At 40.3% G+C, this 22,182-nt stretch overlaps 1 protein-coding gene across 2 annotated transcripts in view; it reads left to right on the forward strand.

Moving 5' to 3' along the window:
• The window catches only part of SPPL3 (signal peptide peptidase like 3), a 57,728-nt gene that overhangs the window by 22,001 nt on the left and 13,545 nt on the right, over window positions 1-22,182 (forward strand). For both annotated transcript variants that reach the window (XM_083803312.1, XM_083803311.1), the window contains exons 2-4: window positions 10,837-10,914; window positions 17,651-17,739; window positions 20,674-20,793. In XM_083803312.1, coding sequence (XP_083659438.1) covers window positions 10,837-10,914; window positions 17,651-17,739; window positions 20,674-20,793 — 287 coding nt within the window. The remainder of the gene's footprint in view (window positions 1-10,836; window positions 10,915-17,650; window positions 17,740-20,673; window positions 20,794-22,182) is intronic.

Consider the following 22,182-nt stretch of genomic DNA (forward strand, 5'->3'; position numbering starts at 1 on the left):
ACAGAGGTCAAAACGTACAACGTGGGAGCCAATGCTGAAGACTTTGAGGAAGTTTGTAACTTGTCATTACTAGAATAAAATTAAATCTAACACTGCACCGTCTTATGGCTAATGCAGAGCTGTGCTACCAAGCGACTGAGAACTCCAGCTTGCATATGTGACAAGGATATAAATGGATACCTCTATAGCCCCCAAAGGTCTCCGCTGTCAGAATTCCACAAGACTTTCCTGCACCGGGGATAACCATTAACATCTCCAGCAGCTCCTCCTGGAAGTGCAGTGTTGCTTGGATCATGGTGAGGCTGTCTAGCATAAAAGCGTAGGCAGTCTGCACAGTGGTTCTCTGTTGATTTTAAATTACAGTAACCACACCCTTGATTTGCCTTTTTTTCTGATGTAAAAATAGGCTATTTATGGAAAATTCATACAGTTGCAAGTGGTAATTTAGTCAGAAGAGCTGTTTCAGCAAAGCTTTGGGGTAGGCTAAATATTGGACTGACCTTTGCAGAGTTCACTGCTCTGGTGGAATCTGAAAATTTACATAAAGAAATATGCTTGCGGCTGTGATGAGAAGGGATTGTGCGTAACAGATCTTGATTTGACCTCTTCCCCCTCCTTCCAGTCCTTCTTTTGATTATTTGTGGAAAATGGAAACAGTTCCACGGGAGGAAAGTATTCCTATGCGGATTGTGCAACTTCACTTCATTCTTGTGGTTGAGCCATAACCATCTTGCGTTGTCAGATAGATCATGCATACGTGTACGTATGTTTTCATCTTTATATGTTTACTTCTTGTCCTGATACTTGCTGGTTTTCTCCTTTCCCCGAAAGCACTATATTCCTATTTTGGTTTGGCTGCCTGTGTGATGCTAGGGCAACACTTAATCTGTCCTCTGCAGCACGAATTCTTCTTCTTGCAGCTGAATTCTTCTACAAATCAATAGACATGAAGACAATTACAGGTCGTACAAGTGCTCCACTTATTCAGAGATCAGCAAATGAGTCTAATCTCTTTCTCTCATTCTCATAAACACTTTTTTATTTAACATACTGATGGTTTGTCCTTTGCAATGCACTGTGGTTACTTTTCATGTCCCACTGTATACTCTGCATGCCGGCAATGCCCAGGTTGACCTGGCAGTCTCCTTGCTGGGTGGCTGGCACCTCAGGGTGCTGTGTTGTGGCAGCACCCTGCAGCTGCAGTAAAGGGATCTGGAGAGCTAGGGGTCGGAAGCCTCTGTGTGCTCAGAGGGCTTATGTGGACAGATAATTTTATTACAATTTTCAAGAGTAAAATGGATGTTGCTGCACACTGCAACTAGGGTTTACTAGCGAAAAAAAATGGGAAAGGCAGCCGAACCCAGGCTGTTCCAAAGTGCCATAGGTTGCAGGAACCTCAGTACCTGAAGTCTGTTTTGAAAACTAACTTAATTAAAGCAGTGTTAGTTTCTGCGTAGGCAAATAGAAGTAGGAAGGTTAGTTTTGTTTAATTTACTTAGCTCCAATACCGCTTGGGTTACAGATGTATGTATTACAGTGTGCTTAATCAGACCTAGCTGTGAGCTGCTCCTGGAGGAGTTTCAGTCCCACCTTGTCCCCGGCCACGTTGACTCCTTTCATCTTTGTTTCACGTCGAGTAATTGTGCAAGTGCTGGCCGGAACGAAAACCTTCACAGGAGCGATAAGCTGTCAGGGTGCCTTGCTGTTCTGCTGGTGTCATTTTTCTACCTTTGTCATTTCCTTTCCATGAGCAAAACAAGTTTTTTCTAGAGAAAAAAAAAACACTAACATGTAAGGGCAAAGATGTGAAAAGGGGGTTTTGTTGGCAAAGCTCTCTTAGTGCTGCTCAAGTCAGAGGTGAGCTAACCTAAGGCAGCAGAAATCTACAGTGTAGGGCTGCTTCTGAGTCTCCTTTGCCTCAGACATCTGATTTTCAGGCCAACACAACCCAATCCTGTCTTGAGCAGGAGTCCTTTGCTGCAGCAAGTGTCAGGAAGGGGAAGAAGTACTACTTGTTTTCACTTGGAGCTGTCTCGGCTCGGCCGTGTGCTGGGGCTGCTCTGCAGTCAGGAGCCAGCACCCTGGGACAAGTTAGGTGGTCTGGAGCAGCTCAACTGAAATAAACCTGACACTGCGAAAATACGGAATTGAGCAAAACATGCACTGTTATCAGGCTGTGTGTTTTGTTATGAGATGTGTTTTTCCATATGTTCTTGTTTGGCTTAACTTATTGAAATGCTCTCTATTTTCTTTGATAGGAATCCATTATTGCAGACATCGTTGTACAGATGTTTTGCTTACTTTTTCCAAAAAATGCCTGCAGTCATTTATACCTGTGATAAAACTGTAAAATCTTTTGTTGGAGAGGATTCCTTGGCTTGTGGTGGCATATTTGGCAGTAGAAACATGCGCTGTTTATCAGGACATCTTCTTTTTTCTTTCTTTGAGAAAGAAAGAAGGGAAGATTCCCTGGTCTTTTTTTATTTGTCCATTTTGCAGCAAAAAAACAAATCAACCAGCCAACCAGCCCTCCTTAATAAAACAACCGCACAAAAGTTGATTTCTTTTTATGTTTAGGAAAGGGGTGAAAATCCCCCCATTCAGTCTATAAATACATAGTATGAAACAACAAAAGCCTGTATTTTCTATTGCAGCAACGTGAAGGACATTCAGTGTCTCCTGGATGTTTATTTGGCTGCAGGATTCTCACACAAATATGTACGCCCAGTACAAATTATTTGAAGATGCAATTTTTCTCCCGAGTTTGGGGGGGCATCACTGGGGAGGTCGGCAGCTGATGGTATTAGCATGCTTTTGGGGTACGGGGATGCCGTTCTGTGCTGCTTGGAAATAATGCTCTTCTTAATGAGTATTCTTATGCGTTCGCGCAGCGAGTGGAAGTTGTGCTCTCATTCCTGCCTGGAAGTGAGTGCTCCAAGCTGAATGTGAAATCTGGAAATCTTCCAGTTGCTGTGATTCTTAAACACTGTGAAACATATAATTCTTTGTTCTGTTGGCAAACAGTCTGCTGAACCAAAAGGGTTGCTCAGATAATGTTTTTAACAGAAAATGTGTTTTTGCAAGATCGCCTCTCCTGATGCCTTTCTGAATGTACACTTCAGTTTCATGTCACAGTGAGCTCAGAGCAGTTTCCTCTTAGCAATTTAGTCGGGAGCTCAGCATTTGTTTGGAGGGGGAGAGCTTTAGCAAAGCAGCTTTCTGTAAAGGATAGAAGAGGGAATTGCTTTTCTTAATTGGATGTGTAAAAACGTAGGTTTGGTACCTAATAATGTGAAAATGTTCAGAGATCCATGTGTGATAACCAGCAGGATTATCTCGTTTGATAACTTAGAAATGCCTGCCTGCGTCCTAGCCGGGCCCGCATAGGAAAATATGGCTTAGTGGGATGTCTCACGTTACTTGTTTTCACTTCAGACTTGCTTTAATTTTTTTTTCCCCCTGATATGAGTTTCAGTAAATTACTCAGACTTCGCAGAGCTTATCTGTACATGACAATGAGATGAAATGGTAAGCTTACTTTAGAAAACAAGCTATTCCTTTAACGTAAGTGAAGCCATAGCAATTTGCTTATTTTTCCTATGAATCATCCTAAAGAATGGAATAGTGTTGAGATATGTTTACAGCTGTGGGTGCCATGACTTCACGCTTAAAATTATACTTTTAACTGTTACACTCAGATTTAACTTTGGTTTGGCATCAGGCCTAATGGAGGCTCTTAAATATGTATATATCTTGCACATGTAAGGCGGTTGAAAGAGGCTTTTTAGTTATACCTTCGACCTGGAATCCAGTAAAGGAAAAAAGTCGTGTTGGCTTTGCCTATGGAGGGAGTCCGCCCCCAACCAAAGCGAATATTTGCACAATGAACTGTAAACGGTCTCAGTGCAGCAATGGTGTTCTTCTTGAAGGTGCCCCAGGGCTCTGCTCGGGAGCCCTCGAGTTTGCTGTGCCCCTCTTAATAAATTAAGGATTAATTATTATTAAAATAATTGTTACAGGGGCTGCTCACCAGTGACTTGTGCTGTAGCATGGAAAACGAATTGCTCTCAACAATGAGCTGTCCTGATCACTCTATTCTCTCGTCCTTCTTTTAAGGAATGAAATAGTAGAATGGTTGACAAATGTCGAGATGAAGAAACAGGGAAAAAAACCAAACATTTCCTCTGTGAGTAGCATACTTCTATATGATCAAAGGTGCAGGATTGCTGCAGCCAGGTGAGGTGCGGGTGCAGGCTGATTCCTGCCGGCAGCTGGTGGCTCCCAAACCAGGGGCGGGGCAGGGGAAGCGCATTGTGAAATGTTCTGCTTCTTGTCTGGGATTTACCAACGAGTATTTCTTGACTTTCTGTTCACGTTTTCTCTGTTACAATAGCAATCACTGATGCAATAAGTGCATTAAATGGCTTTTGAAATAGACGAAACCCGTGGAGGAGGGGGAGGCGGGAGCTTCTCCCATCCTTGATTTTGTCACTGCACACCAGCTTTCCAGCAAATCTTTGTTTCCTGGTTCTCTTTGAAAGAACTGTCAGTCTGCTGAGACAGGACACCCAAACTGAATGCTGGCATTCAGCAGGTTTTGAAAATGAGTGATGAATGATAGGGCAGGGAAGGAGATGCTTCGTGGCTGCCCTTTCCGTGCTGGTACCCGCCTCTGAGGAGTTCCCTTTGGAAGAGAATGGAAATTGGAAAAGGAGGATATGTGTTTTGATGGGCATGGGTTATTACCACTTACCTGGCGAGGAGACAGTGGGCATTTGATAGAAAAGTAATATTTTAAATGTGGATGAAAAGTACTGTGTTGATTGAATAAATAGTTGTGGCTTTTCATGTGGGCTGGAGAGCCTGTGAAGCTTTGTGTGGCCACTTCTCAAGTAGTCACATCTTTCAGAAGCTAAAGCATGCAGATGGACTCACGGCTGGATCCTGCTTATCCTAGTTGTGTCTGGTATGACATGGCCCCCAGGAGTGCTGAAGGATTTTTGTGGAGGAGAATTAAGTATGGACTGGAGCTGTAGTCAGAAGGACTTCCATTAGGTGTCAAGACAAGCCTTGTAATTTCACTGGTGGGTTGTTTCAAACAAGAGGTGAGATAAGTTGTGACGGATCGATTGTCTTCCCCCAAAATAAGGTCAAATTATAACTCAATGAATTAAATGATCTGACATTCCTATCAGTGCCAGTTTCTGTGATTCTATCACAGATGCCTCCAAGTTGTAGATTTGGTCCCTTTAAACAAAGCAAAAGCTCCGTCATATTTTAATCCATCCTTACGCTAGTCTGTCTAGCACGTTTACCTTCCTTTTGTAGTTTTGTTTTCCTTAATCTTGAATCTGGACATTACGATCACTGACAAAGGAAAATACCTGATGCAATGCAGTCTTCTGTCTCCATGCAGACTGGGGTGAAGTTGGTCCATCTAGTGCACTTCTCAAGTTGGGGTGAGTTATTTGCTGCTCTGTTGTTAGCGCTCTGGTGTATGTACAGCAAATGCAGGAGTTTATCTTGCTGCTGTTATAACAACTTTTGTGTGAGGATGATTCACGTCCAAGGCCTTTGGTGTGCATTGCTATGGAAACTTCTCCCTCCACCTCAGCAGAATTTTTCACAATGATTTCTTGCAGCTGGAACTCAGAGGAACGGCTTTTGCTCCTGAAACATTGTCCAAGGGGCTGAATTTATTTGATTCTACATGTAATTGATGTCTCGTGCAAACAAAAAGAGTTTTTTGTTTCAATTACACAAAACTTTTCCTGATCTCTGAGGAGTTTTGGGGTACTTAAGTCAATGTTGCTGCTGAAAAGTTTTTCCTCCTTGATTTGTATGTCCAGCAACATGCCAGATTAGGAATCTAAAGCATTTGAGAAAACTTTCCCATCCTTTCCATTACTATTCAAGCAGACAAGTCCCTGATCTAGTTTTCCATATAGTTTTGCAAATACTTGTGCTGGCACATGTCAATGATGGAGTAGAGATGACTGGCGAAAGTTGAAAATAAGCTGCTTTTGCAACAGTGGTGCTGGCTTGTGGTCACATCAGGCTGGCCCACGGCAGGCAGGTTACGTAGCAGGTAATGCCCCATGCTGTCATCGGGACACACGGGGTTCCTGCTCCTGTCTTTTTTGGCTCATCGCTGAACAAACGCTCAGTGCTCAGCACAGGGCAAAAAGAGGTCCCTGGCTTTGCCTTCAGAAGGGCTGTTGGGACTCTTGGGAGAGTCTCAACAACTCTTATTTTTTGCTGGTAAAAGAGATCTGCAATGTAAAACCCTAATATTTTAATATATTAAATTCCTCAGCAGCCAGCCGGCAGAGCCCCCACAAGGTGAAGGCTCACAGGCGTAGAAAACAGGTGATGTTGGATCTGGGGCTGCAGGGCAAAGAGAGCTCACAAGTGTCTGTAACCCAACGTTGCTGCTCTTGTTGCCGCTTGTATGAGCTGGTTGCTGTCCTGTGGAGCTAGGAGTGAAGCGGGTCTCTGTTCCCCTGGGAATACAGAGGTTCTTCTCTGCGTCCCACAGAAGAGCGAGGGCTGCGTGGCACGCCAGCTGTGCCGGGGGGATGTTTTGCGCGGCCGCTGGGCAGCGGTGGCGTGGCTGGGCGTCCCTGGGATCCTCTGTAGGTAAAGGCCCATGGAGCGGCCCGTGCCAGGCTGGGGGGCTCGCTGCTTGGATTGTTGTGGGGACAATGCTGGCACTGTGGAGCTGCGAGGCTGACCCGCGGAATATGTTGCAGAACAGTGCTTGCTGTGTCCCTGTCTTGGCACGCCTAAGCAGGCTCTGTGCTGGAAGCACTTGCCCGTGGAGCTGCCAGGAATAGTCCTCAGTGGCAGGGAGTTCACTACAATCACACTCAGCCCCAGAAAGGTGCGGGGTCAGTGTAGGATCTGGAGTCCTGGAGTAGGTCTTTGGGAAGTCCCCTCTCTGCCATTGACCGGTGTAAGGAGCTTATGGAGAAAAGTTCACCACCAGTGTGGTTGGTTTTATAACGTCCTTGGTCTGACAGTTGGTTGTAGTTATTAGTTACTTCACTGATGTAGCAAGAATCTGCCCAATAGCCCGATTAAATGACTTACTTCTAAACCAGTTTCCTCACAGGGATGTCGAATTGTGGGTGGGCTAGTCTGAGAATTGTAAAATGTTCTCAGCTGGGAAAGTCAGCGGTGTCTTCATATTTTGAGCAGTTCTGCTTATGTAATAGAGTTTAGAAATGGGTTGGTAGTTCTTGTATTATGGCACAGAGGTGAACTGCACAAAAGTAAGTCTTTCAGAAGATAGCAGCCCTTAGCATAGTCTTAGCCAGGATTAATTTTCAGAACAAGAATGAAGAATAACAATCATTTCTTTGTATAGTAAGTATCAAGAATTGCTTTTAAAATTAGTCTTAAAGTCAAAGGACAACTTCGATGCACAGGCATGCCGTGGGCATTTTCTGTGCATGCTTCCATTAGTTCTGAGAACAAATTCTTCATTTTATAAAAGTACCGTAAAGGAGGAAAATGGTTTCATTTTTATATGCACAGTGAAAGGCAGGTAAAATGTTAATGCACAAAGTATACTGCAGCTCCCCAAAAATTTCCTAAGTGTGGGGTTTTTGTTTTGTTTTTGGCTGATACCATTTACGAAGAACGTGGCACTGATGCTGTGCTTGGCAGTGGAAGTATGCAACTCATGTACTTGAAATGTGTTTTAGGATAATCCAGTTTTATGCGTATGGAATCCGTTGGATGGTTGAGCTGTAGATAATCACTTAAATTTCAGTTAAAAATGGGCTTGCAGATTACTGTCTGGCATTTTATATTATATTCAGTACCTTGAAGTAATCTTCTTTCTCAAACTTTCACGTGATTCTGTCACCTACTGATTCTCTCGAGTCCAGATTAATGGGTTAGAAAATGTTTATTTGGGATCAAGGTTTCTAGTCTGCTAGTGAACTGTCCAGTGCTTTAGGATGCCAGATTTTAGGAAGCAGTTCTATTTTATGCAAAGCCTTTTATAGTTTAGGGAGACAAAATATTAAAAAACCCAGGGTTTTATTACGATGAGACCCACTTCAGCACTACAAACTTATTCCTGGCGTTTGCTTGCGGGCTGCCTGCACGGGACACCTGGAATGGAAGCTGGATGTTCCCAAGTTGCTCACTTCAGACCCACAGCTCAGGTACTCCTAGGCTTGCCATGCTGGGCACTTTGCATTGCTCTTTTCCAACTGCATCCTGAGGAAGGGAAGTATGAGTATTTGCTGCCTTGACAACGAGCAGGAGCTTTCCCAGGCCGTATGTGTGATACCAACAGTGAGATTTTAGGATATCCTGCTGCAGGTATCTTGAGAAGTCAGGAAATATCACTGGGTCTGCAGTGGGCGGATCAGTACCCTACTGCACTTCTCTCGTGCAGAACGAGAGGACTTGAATTCTGGCTTCTCCCTTGCACAGAAGCAGCAGATAGCTGCCCTAATCACTGCTGCAGCGTATCAGTAGGGTTATATTGGGTCATAGTGTAGAATGGGTTTACGTATATTTGGTTTCTTTTTGTTTTATCAAAGGGCCTTCATTTTTTAATACAAAACTCCATGGATTATTCCAGGACTGATCCACGATCCACATATCATCATTGTTTTATCTGTTTTACCATTCTTTCTAATACTTACAACCTTGTTTTGACTACTGTTTAGTTATTAGGATGAAATGTAATTTTAATTATCATAGCTTCCGAAGTTGCCACTGAATGGTGAATTGTACAGAAAACATTCTTCTCAAAAGCATGTGCTGATTTATGGATATAGAATTTTATGAACATCAGTTCATAAGTGTAGTGCATAACCTTGGACGTGTTTACACCCAGCTGAAATTCCATTCCCTCATTTCGCTTTTCTTACACATTTGGCGTTCCTGAGGATTCTGTTAAGGGAGAAGTTCCGCTATTAATTCTCAAATCCAGACAGGACACGGTTTCCTTTGCCTATAGCTCAGAGTTGGGTGAGGCAGTGTTTCGCCCTGAAATTGAAGCTAGTAATAGGACATAGACCTAGTACATTTATCCGTCAGCTGTTTCTTCTGTCTGCTTGCTTCCAGTCATTAGCTAAAGCTAATATGCTCTGATCTGTATTGTCTACCACCTGAAGGCCATTTATATAAACTAACTGTAAGTGCTTATTTACATGCCGTATTTGCAATTAACTGTTTTCATCTTTCTGGGTGCTTTTAAGGTTTCTGATGCACAGCCTTGAAACTAAAGGTCAAACAAGACTGAAATGAATATGAAGATGATCTTAAGCTTTATAGATATCTGTTGGTCTACTATGAGCAAATAAGACTTCTGTTTTTCACTCTTACTAGGGGGTAACATTGAAGTTATTCATAGTAATTAACAAAAGCAGTTGGGTTCCTGTTTTGTAAAAGCTTACTGCACAAGCATACGATTTCATCTAGAAGAGCAGTCTTTTTCAGCGATGTTTAATATTAAATTTCTTTAGTAGAAAATCATATTTGTGTTTATATATTAAAAAAGTATTTTTATGTGTCTGTCAAGTGGTATAATTTTCTCTTAATGACTTCTAGATTGGCAGCGGAATTACCTGATTCTGTAACTGTCTTGTATTGTTAGTTTTTATTTGCTGACATATTTACTTTGGAACTATCACATCATTCAGCTGTCTTTGTTCCATATCAATAATCTTGTGGAAATTAGGCCTTTTAATTGGCTTTCAGAAAGGTTTAGTGATCTTTTTTTGTAGTATGAGACTAATGCAATTAACATTACTCCTTATTCTTTTCCGTTACTTCAGCACAAGCGGCTGTAAAACTGCTGGGAGTTGGACTGTGGCTCCTGAGCCTCTCCTGTCACGTTGTGCCCCGAGAGTCTTGGTGCCCCTCTGCTTGGCTCTCTCCAGTTACTGGGGCTTTCTCTTTGGGGGCCCCCAAAACACTAGACATAGCTTCACGAGTGCTAAGTAGAGGGTGAGATTATTTCTCTTGACTTGCAGGCTGTGTTCTTGTTGCCTTGCTCCTCAAGGCCCCTCTTAAAGGTTTCTCTGTCCTCAAGTCTATCATGCCCGCTCTTCCTAGCTGGGAACTTGCTGAGGTTGCTTTTGTCCCATTGTACGGGTCAAAGAAAGTTTTGGTGTAAGCTACGGAGTACGGTTTGGTCTGTCAAGGATAGGAAAAAAGGGGAAAACATTAATATTTACATTTCTGTGCTTTAAACATCTAAGTACGTTATATTGGGAAATCCATCTAAACAAAGGTGGATTTTAAGTCTCCTGCTGAAATTTCTATCAGAAATCCTGTATCTAGTGGCGTGCAATATGTAATAGGGAAATAACTGCGTGTGGTTTAATAAATGCAGATTGCAGCTTATTTTGTTTGTGTTTTTTTTCTGTACTGAGTGAACTTTGACCTCAACTGCCATATTGCAACTTAACTATTATCAGTTAAGGCATAGGAAAAACAGAGATTAGTGTTATTTACATGCAAGATGGCATGCTGAAAGCAATTCTAACATGTTTGTGGAAAAAGGAATCTCAATGCAGTGAATTGAGAACAAATTTCTACAAGGCTTTTTGAGCTGTTCATTGACTGTTGTACATATTTCGTATGCTGCAGTCTTGAATATAAAAAGTTAACTTACAAGCTACATATTTTATATTCCTAAATGATATGAGAACTTTAGAAATAGCTGCCATAAAGATTCAGTTCTCTGAATCGTTCAGTTCTCTGAATCATTCAGTTCTGTATAATTCTAAGAAAAAGAATTCACAAATGGTACTGGAGAAACGGACACTCAGGATAACACACCTGCCTTCTCTCTTCCCATTCCAGGGCATATTCCCTTGTGGACTCCAGTCAAGTCTCTACTTTCCTGATTTCTATTCTCCTCATAGTCTATGGCAGTTTCAGGTAAGATTATTCTTTAAGGCCTTATGGATTTTTTCTTTTTCAAATAAAAATGTGACTACAAGTGATGGTTTACAGTTTATGCCTTTTGTTTTTGTTGTATCATTGTTAGATTGATGGCTGATGTAAATGCAATATTTCTTGGTTCTGAAACGGAAATAGAGAAGGAAGAAAAAGAAACCAGTTGAGGTTTCTGAAAGACATAATTGTATGACAAGTTACAAGCACATATAAGATAGCTGTGAAGTCAATCCTTGAAGACAGTTCTGTAAAATTGTGTTTTGGAAGGTATAAAGGACCTGTTGAGAGATATATGGATGTAATGTTATCAGTAGCAAGCTTTTAGATACAGTGTTTCAGTGTTGTTTGATTCAAAGTGTTCTTGCTCTGATTGCAACCAAATCTCGTAAAATAGAGATTCCTGAGTGTAACAGCACAATAGAGAAGTGAGAAACATGTCAGTGCTGAACTGTAGCAGTGCCTGAGACCAACTGCCGATTAGGTTTGAATCTTCAAAAATCAAATTTGCCCCACTTCAGGAGACTTGAGTATGTTTAGAGAAAACTTTGTTGTCCCTCTAAGCTTGCATCTTGTATCATACCCAGCTTTTTATGTAATGGCGTATAAGGAAAGAGGTTCATACTGACATATCAAAAACAATTTACAACTTGGAAATATTATTTCTTTGAAACTTAAGTTCAGGATGTTTTTCTTCTCCCCTCTTTTTTTTTTCTTTGAAGAACATTTCTTCATTTAATAAGTCTATGATAACAAGCCATCCATATAGTATGAAATCTCTGCACCACGTTGAATATTCCTGAAATAGATGATAACCGTGGTCGTAAGTATGATGTAAGCTGCAGCTATTAGGATAAGAGGCTTGAAATCCCAGTCATAAGTTAAGCAAATCATAAAATGAAAGAGCCAATTTTTGATAAGAGCTGTCTGTTTTTGCTAGTGAGTATTAGGTAACAGCACTGCTGATTAAATTAAAATAGAAAGCTTTAGGAAGACAAAATCTAGAGAAACTGCAAATAAAGAAATAAAAGGTTGCATTTGAATACCAATTGACAGTGTTTTTTTTCTTTTCTTAAAGTTCTGAGTCAGTCTAGCATGTAGTTGAGGGGCTACTTCAATCTTTAATTTGATTCATGCAGTTGAGTAAAAAGGAACTATGCATATGACTGCAAGACCTGTAGCTTTTATTAAAATCAAAATTAAATTGAGAAAACATAATGCAATAAGAAACAGCAGGAGTGCTTGAACGTAAATTGCCTCTCCTCAGAGCTTCTAAGCTTTTAAGAATTTTCCCTTGCTCTTTCCTGTCCTGTTGCTATATACACGTGCTCTTTTACCATCTTCTCCTGTGATTACATTTAAAACCGCTCACCTTACAAGGACTGCAAACTTCAGAAGAACCTAATCTGTTGGAAGACATGGTAGAATGGCGATGGATACAAATCAGTTGAGGAAATGCCCTCTTCTAGCCCACTTCTTTTTCACGTATCCTAAGGACTCAAAGACGCAAGCTATTGCAGACCAAGATAGGGCCTGATAGTTTTGAAACTGATTTCTGATGAATGACCTATATTTAGCTTCTTTAGTAGATGTCTGAGCTGAAACCCACAGTTTTGGTGATGACTTGGGTAAACTTTCAAGCTGTTTGGTCAACGAGTGAGGTCAAAAGCAGTTTTTTACAGAAGATTTTGAAGTGCTGTTAACAACAGCGCCCAAGATACAGTTCAGATTTGTAAGAAATTTAAGTGTGGTGGTAAGTTGCAAAATGATGCTTATCTGGAAATTCCCAAAGTAGTAAAATAAAAACTTCGGGCAGTGGGTGGATTTTCTTAGAATAGCGACTTGCCGGAAATACAAAAGTTACTGCTTAGGGTGCTCGTTCTCAAATGAGAACAACATCTTCATCTAGATTTGAGTGCTTCATCTCAAATGGAGCCATGGTTAGACAGAAAGAAAATGGCACTCCTCACATAACCTTCATGTTGTGGAAAGCGGGCATGGTTTCCAATATCAGTCTGAAAAGAAACAAGTAGTTATTGTAGAGTTATTGTGATACTGCTGGCAAGTGACATAAACAGAAGTTCAATAATAGGATCAGAAAGAATTGGGTGGGTGAGTCATTAGGATAAAATCCTTGTGTGTGGTGGATCTAATCTAATGCAAGAGGTTTCAGGGGAACAAAGGAAAGCCTGGTCCAGTGTCCTTATTCATACAAGTAGCATTTGTCCAATGACAATAAGTAAATAAAACCCATACCAAGCAACAAACAAACAAACTAACAAAAACCACCAAAATACTCAGAAGAATGTCTAATAGATCCTGGGTAAAGTCTGCCTCCAGAATGAAGGACAGTTTATACATTTGAGATCCCACTTCTCTTACTATGGCTGGAAGAGCATTTCCTTCCTGCATTTGTGCAGGGTCAGGAATTTTAGCTTCAAGCCCTTCTAAACATCTCCCATAAATGTTCTTACCATCTCTCAGCCCTTGTACTTGATACGCTTTGTTGGCTGTCAGAGAGGCAAGTGTAATCTTTCAAACATTTACAAGATGTAAACAGCAGCATGCAAATGTTTGTTCTAGTTATGGATTTTTAAAGAGATGAGCTTAGCTGGAAATGGGTTGTTTTCTGGGGGTTCTTCCCATACAGTCACCTATTGTACAGGTGCTTTTCTGGGACTGAAATGTTGGAGTTACTTTGTAGGCATGTAGCACCTAAATCTTTTTCTGTCCTATCACGTACTCAAACGTGGTTATGTAAAGCCTGATTTAACCCATGCTCTACCTGTTCTAGTTCCTGCTTTTAAGCTAAACTGCTTCTGGATTCTCCTCGATCAAACCGAAGCCCAGTTTTATTCTGCAAGTATTTGCAGAGTATTGTTTGCCCTGCTTTTAAATAGTTTTTGTTTGTTTGTTTGTTTTCAATGCTGCAACATTTACTGTTTATAAGGTGGTTTGCTCTCCACTTCAGAAACAGGGACTGCAGGTCCTCACAGATCCTTGCTGTCATCTTTAGCTAACACAGAACTCAGGTGCAAGCTTTATCTCCTGCCTGCAGATGAAGACTGACCTTCCTGTACCAAAGAGTCTCCAGTCTTCCCATATTAAGTATGCCATGCTTGAGGGCCCTCAAGACCATAGAATAAATCGTGGTACTGAAGAACAATGCATATTGGTTTTATTTTCCTATTTTTTTCCCCACTCTATCTTGCTTATTTAAGTTGTAAGTTTGGTGGTCCTTCTCTTTGGTGGTTCGTAAACAGTGCCAACAACCACGACGAGTCCACCTTCCTAATCTTCGTTAGTTAGCAGGGTGTCATGCATGTGTGTTTGAGCTGAATACGAAATTTCAAAGTAGGTGTAAGAACCCTAGATTTATCTCTATGGCAGTGGCTCGAAATGTTCAAATAAAACGTGTGACTAATTCTGGTAATAGTGTGTGGAGTAATAAAAAAAACTTCTTACTAAGAGAAAGGGTGTGCCTGGAGTTCACAAGCATCTGTAGCCACAGCGCTGGCAGGGCGGACGAGGGGTCTGGAGAGCCACAAAGATACCTGCATGCGTGTGAAGCACCTGCTGGGGGTGAGATGCTTGAATCAGTGTCCTGGGACTTTGGCATGTGTGGCTCTGCAGGCATAGTCAGGAGCCAGTACTCCATCTAGTCAGTGAGAATATTTTTGCATGGACTTTCTGCTACTGTTTCCCCTGTTCTTATTCCCACTCCAGATCTTGCATTGCAACTCGTTGTTTAATCTCACAGGAACACTTTATAGGCCACTGTGGCAATGTTAGATCGCATAATGTGTTCTAGCCTCTCTCTCCATAATACACATAGAGATTTGATTCATTTGAATTAAACTATCTCAGCTCAGTGTCTGACTGTAATTTTTTATGTAGAGCAGTTGAAATCTGGCAATTCTCAAAGTCACAGAGCTGTTCATAAGGGTGACTGTCTTCACTGAGCAAAGCAAGAAGGAACTTCTCAATGTATTGCCTCTCCTGCTGACTCTTTAGAGATACGCTTGCTTTCAAATTTCCTCCTTTGTTTCATAAGAATATTTTCCTGCAGGGTTTCCCTGAAGCATTATTGCAATGGAAGTGATCCATAGTTGAATCTGAACTTTCATGATAATAATGTGCCAGCAGCTTACTCATTGCTTTGGCCTCAGCGTAACCCTACTGAGTGCTTCCCTGTGGGAGGCTTGCTTTGAACCACTGTGCTAGAAATCCTACCAGCTTGAACTGCTGGGGCCCCCAGAAGAGACAACTGTAGTTTATTGCCTGACAGGAGACGCTGAGTGAATGCTGCTTTTGGAATCCAGGCGAAAACTTGAACAAAAAAGCAAATGCTTCTCGACTTGCTGTTTCCTTCCAGAGCAATAATTTTCAGTATGTCTTGTTTTAAAAATACAGTTTTTAACTTTCATGGAGGATGTTCTAGTGATTGCTTCTCATTTTTTTTTTATCATGTTAGTGATAATTTGTACCAGAGATAAGGGGCAAATCATAAAATGGGTGCTGATGATTCAGAAGTTGGCTTGGCTTACCAACTGTGTTGCTAAGTGACCGTAATTTCATAGTTTATGCTTAATTTTGAATTGAGGATGTTTACAGGTAATAATGTAGTAATTGCTGATTCTATTGAAATGAAAGCAAATGGGCTGAAGTTGTTTGTGAGCAGTAGGAAAAATAGTTTATTTTCAGTTTCCTTTGCTGATAGCCCCTTAAATTGTGAGGAGTTCCCCGTTGCCACAGTCAGAATGATGGTGTGATGCTCTTGCTAAGCTGAGCTAATTTACAGAAGAATGAAATGCTGCTCTGAGGAAAAAAAAATATATATATATATATATATATATATATTGTTTGTCTGAATCTTGGATCCAGCCCTGAAGGGTTGTCAGCCATCTCTTGGATTTTTATAGCTTGAGAGGAAAATTGTGGGTATTTATGGGGAAAAAGGAAATGTGAATGAAAGATAAAAGCACCCCACCCAAGCCAGAATCACAAAATGTCCCGAGTTGGAAGGGACCCACAGGGATCATCAGGTCCAACTCCTGGCTCCCCACAGGAGCACCCCAAAAACAGATCTGCCCTGGGCAGCCTGTACCAGTGCCTGGATAACAGACATATTTAGAACTGATCCATTTGTTAGAATTAGTGTTCTCTGTTGCCTGTTTGTATTTTTGCTAACTTTTTAGCTGATGCCTGTGTTCTGTGTAGAAGTAAGTCTTCTTCTGTAAGTCTAAGGTTAAAGCTTCCTTGTATTTTTTCTGAGTCCAAAACCGGCTTTAACTTCATACTGGGAGCACTTGCATAATAGAAGCAGAACAACAACATAGTTCTAAACTGGAAAGCCTTTTTTTCTTCTTAATTTTATACGGTAAAACTACTCAACCTCACTTTCTTTAATATAGCACATCTGTCTAGATACTGCACACCCATATGTGCTTGATTTCAGGCTGTATGACTGTAGCACAAAATTGCTTACCTCTGCATTGCAGTGTACACTAAAATGAAATAAGTTTGATACAATCTTTGATACAATTTTGTAGGTGTTGTGTTTTTTCCTTGTCTGCCAAATTAATAGAATTTGCTTACTTTGCATAGTGCGGTTGCTTGCAGCTCAACTTGAAAAAAAAAAAAAAAAAGTCGAATGCCTGTTGACCTGGAAGTTGTATCAAAATACTTGGTATTTGCTGCTGCTGCAGACTGAAGGGAAGAGCTGTACTGTGCTTCCCATGGTTCTCTATAGCTTAGTTGAGCAAATAAATCTACAGAAAAGCCATGGACAACTTGCATGCATGTTATGATAATGAGAAACTATCATGGTAATCTTGATTGCTAATATTTTTATACAAAACAACATAGCATTTTATCACTTTTGCCACAGGTCGTCACTTTGATGCAACTTCTAAATTACATTCTAACAAATTTTGGTTAACTTTCTGAATGGGTGAATTTCATTTAGGATCTGTTTTGGACAGCAATTAATTTTATTATTAAATTCTGTGTTATTTTGGAGTCTTTTTGGTATATATATCAAAATGAAAAGACGAAGAGCTGGGTACACTGGGAAATGTTGTCAGCTACTATGGATGAACTAATTTGTACTGATTATTCAGAGCTTCCTCTAGATATCTGTAATGCCTATATAGTTATTTTCTAGGCTTTGCTGAAGCTATTTCAATTAAGTAAGAACTTGCATTCAGCAGAGAATTACTTATAGGCAAATTTTGGTCATCATTCATTACAAGAGTTAGAGGAAGGAAACAATGAATATGGTTTTAAACATGAAACCAAACAGTTAAATTTGAATGAAAAGTATCAAAATGATAACTTGGAAAGAGTTCAAATACATCAGAGAATTCAAACTTTTACTGTATTTCCATCATGTTCTACACTTCCAAGTAATGCAGATAAGTATCTTTGTTGTGGTTTGTTGTCAACACTTAGCAGTTCAGACACTACAGTGAGTCGTCTCAGTATTAGACCAAGTGTGATTTCGTGCCTCCTCTGTAACTGTGGGCGTTGTTTTTTTTTTTAATTTCTGGTACATATGTTTTTTTCTGTTTTGTTTTGTTTTTTAATAACCAGCACTTAAAAACCAGGGCTTTTCCAGGGAGAAGGTGCTGCAGTAGTAGAATGGTAATGAGACCGTAGCTGATAAACCTAAATAGGAGTTTGAAATTTGCCTGTTAAGTTTACTTTTTTTTCCCTGCAGGTCTCTTAACATGGACTTTGAGAATCAAGACAAAGAGAAAGACAATAGCAGCGCAGCTGGGTCTTTTAATGGCAACAGCACCAATAACAGTAAGGGTTAGCTTTACTCCTTATCTTTCTTTCATCACTTCAGTGTGTTGCATCTTCTTTTGTTTCATCCGGTCATGTGTTTCATGCTTTGTAGATTCACCTGATATAATTGAACTGTTTTGTCTAGGCACTTGACATTTTGCTTTGCACTAATACTGCTATCTAGTTCATGCTCATGGAAGCTAAATTTAAAACATCAGTGTAATGTTTCCATAATGCATAGAAATTGCATGCTGTGCAATTTGTCAGGTCTTCCTGGAAATGGAAACTGCTTTATTTTTAAAAATACAGTTATGGAAGGGAATGTAATTTCTCTTTGTCTGCTCTTTGTCACTATGACATGACGTATTAGCCTGCCTGTAGACAACTAAAGGTTTAATCTCATGGTATGCTAATGAATCTATAAGGATGATTCAGCTTTATCAACACAGAAATTGAAGTATAGATTTCACGTGGCTTTGGGTGACTCATTTGAAATGGACAACGAAATATGTGTCTACACACAGTCTATTCAGAGTGGGGATTAACTTGTCAGCTCTTATGCGGTGATTGTCCCCTCTCTTACTGTAAAAATAGATTTCAGACAGCTTGGCCATTTGAGATGCACTGTTTTGCAAGCAAAAGCATACATGTGAACAGTTAAAGAGAGGGGACTGTGTTGTACACAATGTGCTGTAAATTCATGCCTGAGTTTAATTTAGAGTAATTTATGTGGTTATATTCTGAAACTAGAATGAAGTTTCAGCGTTTTCAGAAAACAAGACTGGGATATGTGGGCAGCCCTGCACACAAAACCTTGAATGCTAAGGTTGCTTTGTTTAAAATGAGAAATACAGCTTAAAATTACTAAATAATAACTTACAGGGTGTTGAATGTGTCATGCATTTTTTGCTTTTTGTTTTTAATTCAGTGTCTTGCAACTTACATTGTTGTCAGATGACCGTTTCCGTTGACAGCTCAGTTACAGAAAGAGGTGGTTAGTGATTCAGCAATGAACAGTTGAGGCTATGGGAATCTGGGAAGTAAGAGAAGACAGTCTGGGGTTGGGGAACGAGCACATTAACGGGATTAGCTGTCAAAATGATCAGAAATGAAATGAAGAACTTTGACATTTTACATTGCACGCACTAATTCCCATATGCTAGGGTGGTTTGTAATATGTCATTTCTTGTTTTTCTCTTGGGGAATTGAAGGGCATGTGAATAAATTTTCTTTCTCAAAGCAGGAGGAACTAGATCTAAGGCACAGATTAGAACATAGGAATTTCTGTCTTAGCACTGTTCTCTCTCGACTGTCTATATTTTACCATTTTGTGTCACACCTCAGTAACATAGAAATACCATGACTTGAGTTCTTCTGCTTCTTATTTTTAAAATGTATTGTGATACTTATGTTTGAGAGTAAGTCCTTGATCAGAAATAGTAAATGACCATGCAGTGTAAGCAACATGTTCATGCTCATTGTTCAAGTTCTCCTTTTTATAAAAATGGTGAAATACAGCAGAAATTAGTGAGTGTATTTCGCTTGTGTTTGAGGCTTTTTGACATCCTTAGATACTCTGATAACTGTGAGTTGTAAGTAACCCATTACCTAGACAACTTGCCACTCTTCTACAGGAAAAGGTCAACGCACATTTTTATATGCATACACACATGCTTACAACTTGTGTGTATGTATATACTTGTGTATGTTTGTGTATATGTTCATACATACATATATAAATATTCTGCTTAATAACGTAAAAGCTTATTCTTAGAATCATGTAACTGGTAAAACACTGCTTTATACAGCAAGGTCCAATTACTTTGGGATAATACAGTGATATTAGGCTGGTTTTAGGTCTCACTTGGTTCTGAGTCTTGTACTAATTTTGCATCAGAGGCACTTCAGATACTAATCAAGTGACTGGTCCAGATGTTACCTGTCATTTTAATGCTGTACAGGTATAAGTATGTCTTGTATGGTTCCTCCTGCCCTGTCACAATCAAATGTAAATACAGCTACAAATACTGGTTAAGTATTAGTATGATTTTGGAGGATAGATGGTCTTTCAAAGCCTGATCTTTAGTTAGTATTTCCAAAAACTCATGGTGAATTATAGTAAAAAGCGTCCTGTCCCATTATTAATAACCTGTGTAGCCACTCTGCGTGGTTGATTTGGGGGAAATAATCAGAATAAAATCCTTTAGTATCTCTGCACTCTTTAAAATTGCTTCCAGCTATTAAATGTAGGCATGAATTTTTGTTGGTTTTTAGAATAAAAGGTGATTATAGTGCATTCTGATCTGAGTTAGCAGTTTCATAAACAGGTAGATGACTTGGGTGTTTTTCAAAAAGTGCCCTGTGTTGGTAGGCTCGATGTTATCTGGTGATTGCAATCAGTGATACAATTTGAGTGCATCACTCAAGCAGAGTTTGGAGCTGTAGCACCCTTTGCATGAGCTAGGTCAGCCTAATGCTCTGCAGCTCTACTGCTGATCAGGCTCTTCTCGTGCTGAGCGGTTAAACTGAATCTTTGGATGCTCTCTTCAACGTGTACATATGGCTTAGGGTAAAACATGGCACATAGATCATGTGCTACATGATTCACAGTCCCTAGCTAATGTTAATTTTTAACTTATCCACTCTGTCTATGGCACAAGAAAAAAATTCCAAGATCTGTTTTCAGCTTGCCGTTCTTGAATTGCCGCGAAGCCGGCGTGTTGGTGTACACACCCAGCTGCTGCCAAAGCGCTGCTTGGCTGTAGTAATTCCGTGCTGGCTGCAGTGCCTGGGTGTGGCAGTGCACGAGGACCTCAGCGTCGATTTCTATTGCACCGGCACTGAAGTGAAGTCTATTGTTAAGGGCCTGAATTAACATTGGTGAGGACAGGCTTTCAGAATGTGTGTGATAAGAAGTAGCCCAAATTAAACGTCACGTTCTTTCCTCCACAGGTATTCAAACCATTGATTCTACCCAGGCATTGTTCCTGCCGATCGGAGCATCTGTGTCTCTCCTAGTTATGTTCTTCTTCTTTGACTCAGTTCAAGTTGTCTTTACAATATGCACAGCAGGTGACTAAATTTTCTTCTCTTTGTAATAATTTGAATAGAACAGAAAGCACTGATGTAATTAATTGTTGGTGATAATTATAATGCATGTCACAGTACGTATTAAGCAAATTAATTGGTTTTCATGATCGTGTTTTCATATCTCTTTAGCTATGAATAAAGTGACAAATATTATTTGAGAAGTATTTTCCGCTTTAAATTTTGCTAAATCTAATGAACTATAAATTGCAGGAGTCTTGATAGATGCTGGATGTGTTATTTTAAGTAAATAGTTCACTTGTTATAAATCAGTACTCAAAACTGTTCATGCTATTTCATAACGCAGGTACTTCGTAGGATCATAGCATAATTCAGGTTGGAGGAAAGCTCTGGAGATCATATCCAGACGTCTTTTCCTAGTTTAATTTTGGATTTTGCACTTACACAAAATCTTCTTAGTTTCAAGGATACTTCGTGTCTCCCTATCATTTTCAGTATTATTCTCTTGCACTGCTTGAATTTAGAACAAAAATGAGATGATTGTCTGCAAATAAATTACGAGTCCTCTGATCCTGTTTATTATTATTTACATTTTGTCATTTAAATATTACGACTTTGATTTTTGGAAAATTTTAGCCTTTTGATCTTTCTGCAGCTTTCCCAGAGACCAGCTGCTGTTCAGGGAAACGAGATTCTTTTTAACTGCTCCAAATGTGCAGAAGCTTTTGAAAGTTGTCCTTAGTTCACACGCTGAATCTGTGAAGACTTTTAAACCCTTAAATACTTCTCTTCTCCTATTTCATGTATACACAATGCATGCTTTTCCCTCATTATTTAACTCCTGAACTCTGCATCCTCTCCAGCCTCTGAAACAGGGCTGATGGCAAGGGGTGAAATCTAAATCTCTCCTCTGGAAATGAATCTTGAGACTCCTGCCTCTAACTGTAGTGGCACGCTCTTGCTGGTACTACTCTTACAGCTTCGGCCTCTGTCACATGCATTCTTCCCTACTGAAAGTAGATCATTACTTCAAATAAATTCTAATATACACTAGATACTGGTGATAAGGGAAACTTTATGGCAAGAAAAAAATTTTAATGTCAAGCTTATTGCTGCCTGTATTTCCAGAACGACCCTGACATTTGTAACTTTGTGACGCTGGTGGCGTGTAGTGCAACTGCGTTGTGTCGGCTGGAGCACGGTACAGGTTTAAGAGGATTGAGCCTACTTGGATTAGTGCCCTGGGGTATCTTTATTCTTGAGGCTGTGTTTATGATACTGTTTCTCTGGTCTTGCATTCGAGGGTGTCATTAAGCACAGAGGACCTTGGCCCCAGGAGCTCTGAACTTTGTGACTTCGGAGGCTCCAGGGCTGGGCTGGGGACCTGTGGCTGGGGGCTTGGCCCCTCCGAAG

The sequence above is a fragment of the Anser anser genome (genome assembly GCF_964211835.1).
Source record: "Anser anser genome assembly, chromosome: 18".
NCBI classification, from domain to species: Eukaryota; Metazoa; Chordata; class Aves; order Anseriformes; family Anatidae; genus Anser; species Anser anser.